General features: G+C 40.0%; 1 protein-coding gene across 1 annotated transcript in view; it reads left to right on the top strand.

The window, feature by feature from the left end:
* The first annotated feature begins 3332 nt into the window (after positions 1-3332).
* The window catches only part of LOC139772573 (uncharacterized), a 32320-nt gene continuing 18966 nt past the window's right edge, over positions 3333-16686 (top strand). Inside the window, exons 1-4 of the mRNA XM_071706386.1 lie at positions 3333-4106; positions 11729-12040; positions 12389-12610; positions 13920-14140. Of these exons, the coding sequence (XP_071562487.1) occupies positions 4100-4106; positions 11729-12040; positions 12389-12610; positions 13920-14140 (762 nt within the window). The 5' untranslated portion in view covers positions 3333-4099. The remainder of the gene's footprint in view (positions 4107-11728; positions 12041-12388; positions 12611-13919; positions 14141-16686) is intronic.

Here is a 16686-nt window from a genome sequence, read left to right as displayed (position 1 = left end):
CCGAGTTCTTGGTCTGTGGATGAATACAGAATGAATAACCTCGATGCAATCGTCGTCATGCAGGCCTCATAGTGCAGGCAGGTGACTGAGAGGGGCGGAGAAACGAAGTGAAGAAAAATGAAGAGGGAAGAGCGACGTGGTGGCGAGGCAGAGGTGAAGGAAGTCGCAGCGCGCTCGCATTGTTCGCACAGCTGTTTACCCAGTTTTCCAGCAGCAGCAGCGTGCAGCGGCGCATTGCGATGCTAATTTCGTCTGCATTGTGCGACGATATACGCGCATACATTCATCGCGCGCCGCGGTGGGTCGGGAGGCGCGGGGGGGGGGGGGGGGAGAGAAGCGAAGAAGAAAAAGAAGAATGCCTCGATCGTGATCTATGCGGCGATTCACGTCACCGTGAGCGAGCTAGCCTCGCGTTTCTGTCACGAAAACACGATCGCAATGAATAATTCAATTGATTCGAATCGAAACGTTCGAATTGAATATTAGCCACTTTTCAAGATTAACAGCGGCTCCACCAAGATTTGTACGCTCTCTTTACGAAAATTTTTAAAACAACCATTTTTTTGCAGATAGAGCTGGTGATTTGCTTCGAAGGCTTCGATATTCGAACTTTCGAAGCTTCGATACTTCAACCTCCGAAGCTTTGAAGAGAATCAAAATTATACAATTATTTTATTTAATATAATAGCAATAATACCGCAATAGGTATACATTTATAAAATTATATGACACAATCCGAACAAAATTTCTAATGTTGCAGTTATGTCGCTTATGTCGCAAATATTTTTTTCGAAGCTTTAAACTTCGAAGCTTCGAATCTTTAAAATTGTCAAAACTAACAGCTGTTTGTACTGTTGCTACAATTCCCTCGTGTTAAAAGTAATACTTCTTAAAAGAGCGTTTTTATCGCAATAAACCGCCATGTTTACGCTTGTTAAGACTGGCGCGCGATTAACACGAGCTGCTGCAATCTACTTTCGGACCTCCCCGTTTTCAATTTTATATGCACGTTGTTGCGTCACAAATTACCGAGGATTATCTATCCGGTATATAACGAGGCGGAGGTGACGATAACGGCGGCTAATGAAAGCCCTTGCGCAGTTGATGACTCGGCCGGCTGATCGTGATTAACCGCGCTCATTCGGAAACGGACTAACCGCCATGAGCTAATCACAAACGTTATCTCCGCAAGGTGTGCAACACGTTAATCGTCTCGCTCAGACGATACGCCGAACAAATATACTGCGCATCACGCGAAAATGTCGTTGCGAAACGCAAACGTAAGGCGCCTTGAAAGACTGAAAGCTTTAAACTCACATTGGCAAAAAAAACTAAAGATATGAAATTCTCATGGAAAATCGTCCTGTCTCTTTTAAGACGTCAAGTTTTATTGAAAGCTATTTTCAAAACGACGAGACTTAAGATCTAATCTTGAATTTGATTTGATATTAGCGAGAAAAAAAATTTGAGCGTCGAATATCGCGATGCGTGAAATAATCGAATGAGCTGTCTAGCATTGCAAAAATAATTAGCCTACTTTTCAAAGCCATTTTTCCGTCGCGCAAGAATATGTCCAAGATATAGTGGCGCGGCAATTACAGGTCTTTTTGCTACCTCGTCACCGAGGTAGAGTAATTAAAGTACTTTGTGGGTACGCGCGCGAGTTTCGTTCCCGATCATTACGTTTAATTTTCTTAACGTTTTTTCGTTCAGCGACGTCGTCGTCTGCCTTTTCGATGACCTAGAGACTCAGCATCGCGGTTTAAACCCAAGGTCGTCGCGAAGACGGCGCGGCGCCTGGCCTCTCTCAGCGCTCTCGTCTAGGATACGGCGGGTTCACGCGAGCGAGACGATACGATACCTCGCCTCTCTCCTAGGAGAGAGCAGCCAATAGAGAGCGATTCCGACAGCGGCGCCGACGCACTCGGGCTCTCTCCTACTCTCGTGAGATGGTCCGCCGAATCAAATCTAACGACGGATATCTCGTGCGCGCGCACGGCCGCTCGGGAGAGTGCCTATTGGCGTCTGCACCCGGGCGCCGAGTTAAGATGGACGTTGCGCGATGGTACCCTAGATCATGGACCACGCGTTTCTGATGCTATTAGAGAACACCAACAAAATCTCAGACTCCCCTGTTTTTACCACTGGTCAAACTTCGATTAACTTAATCAGTGATTAACTTATCAAGTAATACCTGTACTATTTTGTTAATGTCGATAGAATTATTAATTTTTTGTTGTTTGACATATGAAGGAGAGATCACGGAATGATAAGTTTAATCTGGCTGGATTTGTTTGATAAATCTATTAAGTTTATTTGCTCATTTATCGCTTAATAATGAGAATTATGAAAGTTATAAATATCTCAATAACTATTATTTCATAATAATCATTTCGAAATGTTTTAACTGCCAGACTAGAGTCAAGCTCAACAGGGTCTTCTTTCCCCGCTAATTTTTCCAAGCCCGTTCCCTTAAAACATTTCCGAATGATCTCTGTATTTCATGGGATTCTAATCGCGATTGATCAGATCATCGCGATCGGGATGCGCGATAAAGATATTGTACAAAGTTAATCTCTTATGCGGAGCTAATTGTAAGATGCTGCGCCCGAGAATCTGTCACGTGCTATCGCCGCCGTAAGCGCCAAGCGGACACGCGAACCAAAAATTTTAATTGCAAAACAGGGCAAGTGCAACTTGAATTTAAGAACACTCAACGCCGCTCGGTCGTTTCTCATGCGCGGGGAGTCGCGGAACCGTTAATTAACCGATCAACGATCCACGGCGCGTGTCGTGCGAAACGACGGCCGGGCCGCGTCGTTTCAACCGGGGGGACAACGCGCCACGTCCACGCAGATGCGTTAATTCTAGTCGCCCTCCGCGCGGCAATTAATCCGCTATCGAGAATTTCGTCTCGGAACGGAACACTGATACGGCATCGAACACCTGCACCTCGCGATTCCTTTTCCTGCTGCGGCTACAGCGAGGTGGAAACCGCCCACCCGTTGGTGCGATACGCTTACAATAGAACGCATCTCCCGCGTACTCTCCGTCTATAAGGGCAGTGGTGGGGTTCGATGTCGTGAAGACCACACGTTTCTATCGTGCTACCAGCGATTTCCGCGGGGACAGACAAGGGGATGAAGGGGGAAGGGAAGGAGGACGCGCGCTTACTCGTCTCTCCTCGTTTCCCACCACGTCGAACGCCGGCGTACTCCGCACCACGAGCGAGCGATGGTAGGCGGGGCTTCCAGGTAGGCACACGAGACCGACGCGCAGGTGAGAGAAGAGCGAAACCTGAGCGCGGTGAGGCAGACCAGGTAAGGGGAAGCCACGGGCTGGCCGACACACGCTCGTCCTCATACGCGAGAGACCGTGCGTGCCCTCCTCGGCCACACCGCGGGGTCAGTCGGGGTCCTGCTCTGAGTCAGGACACTCCGAGAGGGAAGAGTGAGAATTTCTTCTTCTTCTATTTCTTCTTCTTCTTCGCACGGACTGAACTGACGTTCGGACAACAAGTTACCTGTAGTACTACTACCACTGGCTGCTCTCGGCGACACACACCGTAGCAGTGCGCTAATTGTCAAGGAAACAGAAAACGGAGTAGGAGGAAGTCAGCGGCTGATGTCAAGGTTTTGTCAAGGGATTTAAAATATCTCGCGGTTCATGGCTCTTCGAGATCCAAGACTGAAGCGACTCTAAGTATTGAAGAGGAGGATTGGTTTAAACGATGATTCGCGTCCTCGTCGCGATCGACCTTGATGAATCGTGACTTCCGGAAAGAGACTTCGACCGACCGGTCGATGAACGGTGAACGGAACCAGTTGCAAGGTCGTTCGAGGGAACACTTTTGAACTCGCGCGTTTGAACGAGCGACCAAGATCGCGTGTTTCCGCGAAAGTATCTGTGCGAGAAGGCGGCAACGTGTGCCCGGTGGTTTGACGTTTGCCAAAGAAATTCTGTGTGATTCGCGCGCGCCGAACTCTGAATCTGGCAGGCACAGTGCGCGCGGAGACCGCGGTCGGGATAGTGCGCGGCTCCATGAGCGGCATACAATTTTAACACATCGTTCTAGCATCGCCTGCAACATCTGAACGTGATGTGTGGTGAGTACAAGGTCCAGTTAATGTCTTTGGATACACGTTAATATAATCACCGCGACAACACGTGACACCCGACTCTTAACTCTCCGGTAAACTTTGCCGATCGCAACAAGTTTACACGTATATCACGCACTTGCCGAGAGTTATATGTATTTAATTCTACGCGTCAAGCTTGTACGTTACATAGAACAACATGGGATCGATTGGTGAGAGAAATTTTTAAAATTTGTGATACAAGCTCTCAATTGTTATACACAAAAAAAGGAAGAATTAAATTATTGATAATTATTGATAAAAGAATAAAACTTGCTATAAAATATCAAAATTTGATTTGTTTGTGCGTTTTATAATTTTATGGAAAATTTATGTAAGCACACATAACTTTTTAAGAAAAAGATTGCATTGTGCATCAGAAACTAGTATATTGAATCTTGAATATATTAGTTATAGGAAACATAAGCGAACATGAGTAATAAATGAGTTGTATGGGAATGTGCCATATGCACGCTATTAATCATCGACGATCCTGTCGATCGAAGTGACATGAACTGATTTTTAACATGACGATGACACGATTTAAAGCTGATTTAAAGTTTTGACCTCCCTCGTAACTTTCCACGACGTCAATCGCAACTCTTATCAAGAGTAGTCACTTGTGTTTTTTTCCGCCGATCCGCACCTGATCTTTATCATCGTGTCTTACAATTAAACGTTACAAAGTAAGTCTTCGTGTAGATCGCTTTTGTCCTCGTCGACCCCTTGAACGTATTCCGCGATTATTTTGGCATCTAACATTTTAAAACGCAAAGCACGTGTATTTTAAACAGGTACATTTGCGAGTTTATCGCATTTTTTTCGTGACACAAGAGTATTTGTTATAATTCACTTGTCGTAATGGTAGTAATGGTTAATTGTTAATAATGATTAACTTGTTAATAACAATCGTTAATAAGAGTACATTTGAAATCCGCTCGGGGTTGTTTTAATTCACATATAAACAAAATTACAACCGATTACTTGAAACATTTTCGAACGTCGGGATTATAGCTTATCGATTATGCTATTTATCTGTGTGTTTTATGAGTGATTTAAATATTCAAAAAGCGCCAAGATCTCGTCACATTTTTTTAACAAACTTCCGCCGCCAAATTACACATTTGCAGTTTTATCCCGAAACGTACAGCTTTTTCAATCTTGATAAAATTCCGAGATTCTTCTGTAAAAAAAAAACGCACAGAATGTTTGCGCAATCTACTCTAATAAGCAAAATGAACTTCCCATTTCTGTTTCTTCGTTCACAATTTCATAATTTTAGATGTAAATTTCAGCTGATTCATTCTACGATCGTAAAGACATATAAAATACATTGTTCTTTTTAAAATTAAAATTTTGTCATTTATCTATGTCTTAATGGAAATTTATTCAAATTTGTCTTCTTTTTATTCATAACGCGAAAACTCTACATTCTTGAATTTTGAACTTATTTTAAAGCATATCATTCATTTACCTCAATTGACTGACTATTTTGTTAAGTCGATATTTTGCATATCTAAAAATAAACGTATTTATTCCACGTCTTTCTACCTCTACAAACGATTAGATATTAATCTCGGATTTAATATGAAGGTACACCTTTGTAAAGCGCACGGCTTCTTAAACAAATGAGAGATTTTAGCACCGCGCGTATATTATTGTAATCGCAAAAGCGAAAAAGTACTGCGGATAAGCCGATGATAACCGAAGCACGAGGCATTAGAATTGCTAGTATTTTAAACACATCATGAATGCAAATATAATGTTAGGAACACGTGTAAATTTCCAAAACATCGTCGCAATTTGCTCGCTTGCATAAAGTACGATGACTGGCATGCAACTCTCTACTGCGTTGAAAAATATAATGCAATCTCTTCCCTAAATAAACATTTTAGAACATAGTAAAACTAAAATAACACTAACAATTCACAATATAAAACATGATTTATTGTTAAAAATGGCTAGGTTCATTGTGTACACGCCCCTGTACACAATGAACCATTTGACATTGTTTTAAAAAAATCGAAATTGTGGCTAAACTTTAAAAATAACTTATGACTTATCTTATACAGTATGTAGCCAACTAAATTCATGAACTGTATGCAAAAACACAGATCTCCAACTCAATAATTGAAAGAGATATAAGCCTCTGAAATTTACATGGTGCATTGTTGGACTACCTACCCTAATTATTATGCTCTTGCACGAAATATAATAAATAGCTTTCTTCAATAAAATATCACAAGTAAACTTTATTCTTTAATAGATGTGTCGTATTCTACATTCTCGTTTTTTAGTCTTTTCTATTAAGTGCAATTTTTATTTTAAGTATTTATGATAATTGTTCGCATATAATAAGATAATTCATCATAATGAAATTTTCGAGAAATCGTTAGTTTTGGATCATTTTATAATGAGTAAATTATTTTAAACAATTTTATTTTTAATGCATTTATTAAATCCGTTAAAAATGTATATTAAATATTGCATTATTTTATATAATACATATCACTGTCCTGTATAAAAAGACTATAACATTTATCTCTGAAATAAAAAATTAAATGCTTATTTTAATCTCCGTTCGAAAATGACAGCTTGTAAGTCCAAAAATCCGTCTTAAAGATACTCAGGCGAGAAGAACATCTGACACTTGTTCACACAGCTTAATCAAGGCATCGCGTAAATATTCATGATTGTTTTTTGAGATTTGACGATGAGTCGTTGCGGTGGGAGTTACTTTCGTAATTAACGAGCAAACGATTAGCCGTTTACGAGGCCTAGAGCCCCGTTTATCATCAATTAATCGATTCGTTAATTGGCAGATGTCTTCTCATTGTCTGTTATGTCATTTGGATTTCATATAGAGCGATATGTGCACGCTGCCGTTAAATAGAAATTTACCAAAAACACGATCGGAAATTTTCGCCAATGTAACGTAATCACATTGTCCATAAAGGGAAATTTTGTCCAATTCCGAAATTCGTATGAATTGGAAACGTTTGCCGTTCACGGGAACACCGTGAGTCACGAGTGATTAATCGGTAATTAAAAGAGTTCCATCTGGCCGCGCTATTAATTTCGACGATGAGAACACGAACGACTCACTGACTCGGAATTCATTTCGTGTGGCTGTGAAACGTGTCAAGCCTCAAGTGTAAAATTAAGAAATGACGCAGTTAACGTACCTCGAATCTGTTAAAATGACAGATATGTATTTCCACAGGTGGCCACGCGCTGAATCAATCAATCTTTATCATTAATCGAAGATTTTTTTTCATTGCACCGATTATCGCACACGTCTCTCTGCAGTTTGTTACCGTCTGTCTTAAATTTGTTACGTACTGAAGATTGCTAAAACATGCATGGATTAACAATCGCTATTAAAGACGTAAATTGTATTCGCGAGTTTGACGATGATTCAACGCTAACACACTCGAAACAATCTGCGATAGAATATATTTTCTATGAATTCACCTATGCTTTGTTTCTTTATTTGTTCTATCCGATCGATAATAATTAAGCGCAATAGTGAACGCAGTAAATTCTATGTAAATACATTTTTAACTTTGCTAAAATATACATTATGTCAGTATATTTTATTATACACTGTTAAATTCATAGGGTTAAATTATACTCAATTTTGAGTAATTTTTAACTATTCCATAGGTCGCCACTGCTCCTACTCAATATGTAGTTAATTTAACTAAAACAATGTTAATTTGACTAAACCAATGGAGTTAAAATAATCTTATTTTGTTTCAAACTAATAAATTTTGACACACATGGTAGTTAAAAATAACAAAATAAATCTAACTCATGGTATTGGTTTAAATTTCATCCTCTAACATTTAACAGTGTATAATGTACATTATAATGTTATTTACATATTGTATTTCTCGCGAACACATAATGCTTTCGACATTTCTGTTTGGTATTATTCGTAGCTTATTCCTTGTCGTCGCGCAAAATTGAAAAGATAGCAGGAAATCAGGTTTGCGACGCTCATGATTTATTCTCATACAAACAGTACGCGGTTTTTTATTCTGTGGGTGACATGATGCATGGATGATAACAACGCAGAAGTGCAGCGTGATACATCGTTGAATTGGCCTCACCTGTCTAAATACGTGTCCATCTAATATCGAGACCTCGAATTTCAACACGAGAATGTCCCGCGTCAAAATCGTGGCTCTCTTTGCTGCTTTCTTTTTCCGTCTCTGGTTTAACGAGCGAAATTTCTGTAACATATTTTCATGCATATTTTATCTTGGAAACCAAACCATTTCTCGCGCCCTAATCTCATACGTAGGCTGCATTCCGATATTCACTGTCAGTACTGAAAATCTGTAGTATACGTGACGTAAAACATAGAAAAATTTAGATTTTCAGTACTGACAGTGAATATCGGAATGCAGCCATTTTCATCACAACTCATTAGACTCGAGACGAAGATCGATACATTCGATCCATCTCTCTTCCGTTTCTTCATTTTTCTGCTGAATTATTATTTAAGTTATCTGGCACGGAAAATTACGTGCCTCTTATCAGCGGTACGCTTTTGTTCTTCTTTTTTTTTGCAACTATGTCGGACGAATTGTAATGCGCTCGTTTCCCTTTTCAATTCGCTCGTCTAAAACCGAGGAACAGTATAACTGAAATTCGGAATAAGCAGGCGATTGGCAGCGTATACACTACATCGTGCACCGTTATCTATGGAAACGAGTAACAAATTCTCGCTACCGATGCGCGTCCGCGCATGAATTATGTAGGAATGCAGCTCGTACGAATGCATTACAGATTTATTCAAACAACGAGTAGCGGTTATTAGTCGTAGTTTATGTCCAGACGCGATCCTTATCGCACACGGTGGGACCTTCGAGCCAGTGATTTACTTCGTGGGTTATCACCTGGCTTCCCGACACATCGTCGTTTCACGCAAAATGGCTATTTCTATTTCCACTCGCAACACTCGCGTGTGCTTACAAATTACCCCCGCGCGCCGCCGCGCCAGCGAAAAACTGCACTCGCATCGTGCTCGATGCTTGTTAATTATTCGTTTGTTTGCAGCTCGTTAAAAAATATCTCTTCCCATCAACTTACGTGAATTAGAACACATTTTAATTAGAACAATTTTTTAATTTCTTGACAAGATTTTATACACTACAAAATTACACAATGTATGTTTGTTTGAAATATATTAAGGAAATCCACGTGCGTTTTATAAAAATTCAAAAAATTACAGATTGTTGACCATAATCTCGAAACGCACTATTACATGTATGAAAATTAGATAATTGTATTACGTAATTTTTCTAAAGAATGCGTGGCACACACGAAAATGATCGATGCCGTGGCCGATTAAAGTTTTCTCCTTGACTGCGCCGATCGATAGAATTTCACGACAGCTTGAGAAATCAGTACAGGACACGTATTGCGTGACGGAGAACAACCTGTGCGCGCAAATATATTTATTTCATTGCCACTGATTATCCGCTATACGCGAAAGCTGATCGCGGCAGTCGGCGCGCTCGCTTTTGAGAGCCTGCCCCGTCAAGTTTGCGTCGGACGGCGCGGCCGGGACACTTTATCGCGCGACTCGTCGCAGAGATCTGCGTCGAGCAATCACATCTGTCCGACCTCGCGCGATTAGGATCTCGTCGTCTCGATACGTCCGTCCGATACTCGATACTCGGCCGCGAGTCGCGCACGCACGATTTATAATTCATCTCGCCGGCCGCGCGTTCGTGATTTCTTTCCCGCGCTCGCGCGTTCGCCCTTTCGCGCGCAAATTCTTTTTTTTTTCCTCCTTTATTCCGCCGACGAATCTGATACGCGTTAAAACGACGGCGAGATCGTCGCCGACAATGCATTAAACGCCGACATGCTCGCGTTAAACGCGGCGAGCATAATTATTCCGTATTCATCGGCGCGCGAGATCGTGCGATATGGAAGCCAGCGCAACGGTTTTTAAATAACTCTCTTAGCGGGGCCGGACGATTGTTATGAATATGGAGCTCATAATCACCGGCATTCCTAATTCTCTATTATCGAACGGACGAGATTGTGGAGTGCAACGAGCATATAATTCAGGGGGAAACTCGACGTTTTGTATCGTAGTACCTACATACAATCTCCGATTAGTTATACTTCCTGCGATAAATATGATTTGTTTCGGATCCTGATATGGCGGACGTACATCGCGATTAATTACTCCGGTAATGTTTAAATTGCACGATTAATTTTCAAATCGACATGAATAAAAATCTTTAAGTTGCGTGTAACTATATATGAAAAAAACATGTAATTAGAGAATTGTGATAATTTCTTATTTGAGATTCTTAATATTTATTTATAATGCTACTTTATAGAAAATGATAAATTGGTATCCCAGTTTACAGAATAATTCTATAAATACTTCAGCGATTGATGCGCATAAAATATTTTATTACAAATAATGTAAATAAAAGCATAATCTGCGTTTACGGCTTACATTTTACCATGTGTTTGCAAAACAAATTTGGAAGATACGCGTGTTACGCGGGGCAACACTTTCACTTTATAATTTTTCCGATTAACACGTTCGATTAAGCCGTGATTTTGGACCGCAATCATTCTTCGCTTGCGCGATCGAAAAGATTTCGATCGCGATCAGCATCACCAGATTTTATGCATCACGAAAGAATCCGCTTCAAGGCTCCATGTATTATTCATTTCTCTGTTAACGTATATGTTTCGTGTACGTAATGAACGCGTTTGTGGAATGCAGCCTCTACGCATGTTTTTACGCGAAATACATATATAACTCACACTTAACGTGAATTTCCGTAGTTCCTTTATTCCATAGAGGTTTTATTATCATATTCGAGATATTAAACCACGTAGAAATAGAGAATGAATTGAAAGTAGACAATATGAAGAAAGATAATATACCTAAACAGTTAGGAATATTTATTAAAAAATGTTAAAATAATACTAAACGTCTAAGATACCTATCAAATTTCTTAGAAACATTTTAGAAATTAAAATCATGTTAGATATAATCTGTAAAAGATTCTTCAAAACAGATAAAGAGTACCTATTTCACTTCAACGTCCTCTGTTTTAATTGTTTTCGTCTTTATCCATGTAGTTCTAGTCCAAGTATTTACATAATATTTATATATATTCATGATATTCACTGACTGAAGATTCACAAAAGTTACCAAGAAATATCATTTATTGGTGGGAGAAACGAATGATATTCATTAAGTAAAAATTCTGCAAGCCATTTTTGTTATTACATAAAAGTTTTTCAATTGCCTTAATTAAATGCCATTAGTTTTAATAACCTTTAGAAAATAGTATTTTGCAACTTTAGCACGTGCGTAATTGATAAGAGTCAATTTATCTGACATGGAGTTTTAGCTACACACACACACACACACACAGACATATGTTTATTGCGTTTTAAGTACGTACTTCGAAAAGAGCTCACCGATAATAACACGGTGTAATCATCGCAATTTCGAAATTTATATGCTATATACACATTTTGCGTTCGTGCGTGGTGCAGTGCGAAATAATAAGCCAAGTATTTGCTCTCTCTCGTAATAGAAGCGGTACCTCGAACTTGGCACATGAAACCGGAACTTCATTGCAATCCCGTGGGAGTTCCGGCGGGCGCCTTGTCACCCCCGGCCACCCTCTCGCCACCCGGCAGCCCCAGCATAATCACGCTACCATCCTCGCCTTGGAGCCCAGGTGTACCGGGAAGCAGTTCGAGCACCATCGCCTCCACCACCAATGCACCTTCGGGCCTTTGTCAACCCGTCCCCGATCGTTTCAGCGCCTTTACCCTCGTGTCGAATTACAATCCCGATCTGAGACTGCAAAGTCTACCACTCAGCGCTAGCGTTGCCGCGCGAGGTAAGTCGTGAAAGAGTGGATGACGTGGATGATGTGGATGAGGGAGAAAGTTTTGATGTCGTCTAACTTAAATGTATTTATTAATCTATAATTGTCAATTGAACCGCGCGATATATTTCAAATAGAAATATTTGATTATAATATTTCTTAAGTTAATTAGTCTTATATATTATTAAATGTTTCTTGTGTTCTTATGTATGTTAATTATTCCTTTACATGTATGAGAATATTCGCTCAGCGACGTGTAATCTCCATAAGCATTTTGTAAATTCTCTGTTACTTGAAGAAGATCATCACCCTTCCAAATTCCACACTTTGAACTCAGCCTGGTTACCTTTGTTGTCTCAGACATGCGTTGCGGTCTTATGTACGGCGGCTATGGGGCGTCTGGGGGTGCCTGGTGGGCCCGTCACATGGGCCTGCTGCTGCCACATTCTTTGCTCCCGCCTACGAGAATCCCGTCCCAACAGACGACACCGGTCACGAATTGCTCGCCCATTCATTCGGAACCTCTCAGTCCGGCACGTCCCGGATCACCCCGGAGATGCACACCGGAGAAGGCCAAGTTCGGTGAGATTTGCTTGAATCTCTCTTAAACCAATCTGCAAATGTTTATCATGTTACGACCGAGAGATTGTGAGAGAAGAAACTCTTACCAGGAAACGACATTGTTACTTAGAAAGCACCAAATCATGCAAAATTTATCGGGGCATATTAGTTAAGTTACTTTTAATTAGCATCCTGAATAATAATTTGCATAATAATTTAGTCGATATTTATTTTGAAAACATTGATTATGAATCCTGTCATTATTAGTCATCGGATTTTTTATATACAGATTGTTGGAAAAGAGCAATTAATAACTAAAAATTTAAGTTATTTATAATATCCAACATATGTTACAGTATAAATATGTTGAATATTATAAACAACCTAAATCTTAGTTATTAATTGCTCTTTTCCAACAATCTGCATAAAAAATCCAATATCTAGTCATTATTTTATATTGCATTATAAAAAAATGTCCAGTCGCTTAATCTTTATATATTTATAAGCATCGTATTTTGGATTAAATTATGTGTCTACAAGTTTAATAAGTGTAGAGACGAAAACGCGAATACTTTAGTGAAATAATTGAGCATTTTCGAAATTGATAAAGATCACGATTTAGAAGAGTAAGTCTAGTGAAGTTGTCTTCAGCCAGCTTCCCGGGATAAACCTTTTTCAGAGCGTTCGAAACATGCTTCTTTTAAAACAGTAGACCGGTTAATGAGCAATTATCAGTAAGTGGGTGCTATCGATCGACCAACGTTGTCACACGAGGCATCATTTATCGCCGCCGCTTGACTTTGCTGCACGGATACTAATTACGATCAATTAATTGCTATCTGCGCATACATGTATATATGGTGTGCAAAAACTATAAAATTTCCCCGCCTTTAGTGATGATGTTACATGATCGATCATAAATTATCACTTTTTTTCGATATCTTGATGCGACGCCGACGATATGAAGTTTCTTGTTTCTTTGTGCTCTCCGTGTTATAAATACGTTCAATTAAATTTATGATGAAATATTTCTTGGTAAATGCTTAATATATTGATTTTTAATTTCCATTTTTAAATGTATGTGTAAATTATTCTTTATATATTTTATATGGATTTACACTTTGAAAAATTTTATCATTTCGTATTATATTACATGAATAAAAGATTTGTTTATTTTAATGTAAAACAAGTAAAGTATTGTATTTTGTATTATGACGTATTTCTATATATACGGTTCAATTAAATAGCCGTAAAATTTTCAAAATAAGAGATTAGCAGCGATTTGGCGAGCGCTCGAGTGACAAAATAGACGGGTGACTTCTCGTTTCAGAGGAGGAGGTGCCGTTGAACCTCAGCACGAAGCCGAGCGACGTCTCGTCGAGTATCGGCAGCAGAAAAAGTGAAATCTGGTCGCCGGGCTCGGTGTGCGAGAGGGAGGCCAGAGAAACGAGAGCACCGTCCTCCAGGAGTCCGTCCTCGACCCCTATAATTACGCGGCAAATTCATCATTCACCGCTTACACCGCCCTCCTCGACGGAAAGGACTTTTCAAGTGAGTGTTCCTGTATTATACCTCCTTATTCTTACTCGCGCGCACTTTATCCTGCTTCGCCAGATATCAACCGCTGAAGCTGTTTTCTCCGTAAGCGCATGACTCGTTATTTCGGTGAAGTAATACTCCGAAGAGCGTACTCAATCATGATTTTTAATGATAATCTGTAACAATACAACATAATTCTCTCTTGAAAAAAAAAAGTGCGTTTTGAGAAGAATTTATTTCGCGTCACTTCGTCGTCTCAATCGATTCGGAGAAATAGAAAAGACAGTATCGGAGTTTCTTGATTTAAAAATCGTGAGCGATGTCGAAAACACCGGTGGTACTGCCGTGTCGTAAAGAAAGATTTTCACGACGCGGTTCTCCGCGTAAATCGCGCGGGTAAATCATTGCGAATCCGCTGCCGCGGAAGGCGGCCGATAAGCTTTCGAGGAAGACGACTGATATCGGTCCTGGAAATCTCGACTCCACGGCGCCCACGATATTCGACCCATCGCATCGTGGCAAGTGGACCGCGTGGTTGCGCGCGCGTGTCCCGTACGATTGCCGATTTTACGAGGTCGGCAAACATTCGACTCGAACTTTTATTGGCGATCGCGTCTCGCGCTCGTAAAGAAGCTTCGATTTCCACGCGCGCGGCTTTGGTATCGATCGAACCGGCCGATCGCGGCACCCCTAAAGAACGTATCGCCGGCGGTAATTGGTCCCATCTTAGCGACCTTCCCCTCTGCTCTTTTCCCGTTTCTTCCCTCCGTTTTAGAGCTTTGATGCGACCTATCTATTTCCGAGAATCTAACCGCACAGTCGTTCTAACTGACAGCTATAATCAACCCATTGATATTAATAGCTTACTTGACAGGAGAATAAGATATCCGTTGATTGTTTGGATTAATTCTATTTCTGTCTCTCGCTAGTAATGAGTTTGATTACGTTCTAAACATAATTTTTATCTTATGTACGTAATGTATAGAGTACTAATTGTAAGAAAATGTTATGAGTTCAATGTAAAATGAGAAACTGTGGTTAATTTTCTTTAATAATTAATGATTATAATAAAAAAAATATCGTCAATGAGTATTTAAAAAATATAACGCGAGTGTAAAATTAATTAGAAGATTAAATAGAAACATTTAAGACGGAATTAAGCGGAATTGGCTATTTTTTTTTAATCATTGTACTTTCAATTAATGCTTCGTAAATGAACTAACTTAACGCAATTTTTCTATAAACAAAGACAAAATTATTATTCTCGGCCTGATTAATAGTTTACGTGAAGCTCAGCTTCTCAGAACGCGACAGCTTTTGAAAAAGGTCGCCGATGATCGATATGTGGAGCTTGCTGGTGTCCGTTTTTTTTTTACGAGCCACGGGAAAGTGCTCCTCGCCAATCTGATGGTCAGGTCACGTTGATTTCCTTGAAAATCGATATTTTTCTCTCTTCCAGTCATGCATATTTACCACGAAAGTTTTTTATCACAAAGGAAGAAACGGTTTGCTCAGGCAAATATCAATCTAGACAAACTTACGCAACTTACTTATTTTCTAAGTAACAGTTATGTACGATTTTCAACAACATTTTTAATTTTTATAGCTAATTCAATAGTTAGCTAATTCAGTAATTAGCAATTACGTTCGATTAGCAGTTTCGTTCGATAACCGATTTAACCAATGCTATACAGTAGTAATTACAGTAATATTTCATGAAGCAAATATAAACGATGCGTATTCCACCATGCAGGCAACTAAAGAAATTAAATAAATTCCAATGGATCGTTATAAGAGAGGTCATAATGACTCCACACCACTTTCTAGCTGTTTTAAAAGAAACGCCGTCAAATGCTTAAGTTTAAATAAGACATCATCATCGGAGCCATCACGCATCTGTTACAACATAGGCACGGTTTAATTAACATAACGAAGCAATCCGGACGGACGAGTTGTCGAACGCGTCGCGCTCGGTCCATCTTCGACTTTATCGCGGCGCGAATGTTTCCTTTTGGTACGCACAGAGAGTACGACCGGGGTTTTACGCGTGCCTACATACCGAGAGCGTAAAACCGGTCGATCTCCGTTCCGTTCGGAGAAAGAAAAAAATCGGGCTTCGGCGTTCGAGGAGTCACGCGATATGAATTTCTTGCGGGGTCGCAAATACCCTTAAGTGCGTCGCGTCGGGGCGAGGAAACGGGTCAAACGTTTTTGACGAGTACATGGACCTCGACAAAAGACCGCGCCGCCTCAATTACGTGTGATTGAGTGGAAGTAGAGAAACTCGCCTCGCCGTGGTTTTACGTCCACGACACGTAACTCGACATATTAGAATATGTGGGCCGCACACATGTATACGTATGTATATACGTCATGATGTGAAATTGATATTAAATTCTTGATATTGCTCAGCCTTTTAGTCTGTTCAGGCATTATTTTAGCCTAGATTTAGAACAGACTATTAGCCCTGAAGTATTAAGATAATTGAATTCCCAAATGTTTTAGAATTATATTTTTCTTACTCCATAAATGTATACCTACTGTAATTATATCGATGC

The sequence above is a fragment of the Temnothorax nylanderi genome, unplaced genomic scaffold (genome assembly GCF_030848795.1).
Source record: "Temnothorax nylanderi isolate EJ_2023f unplaced genomic scaffold, tnyl_v1.0 TNYL_tig0051_pilon, whole genome shotgun sequence".
Lineage (NCBI taxonomy): Eukaryota > Metazoa > Arthropoda > Insecta > Hymenoptera > Formicidae > Temnothorax > Temnothorax nylanderi.
The sequence above is the reverse complement of the archived record's forward strand: the minus strand, read 5'-3'. Positions and strand labels throughout refer to the sequence as shown.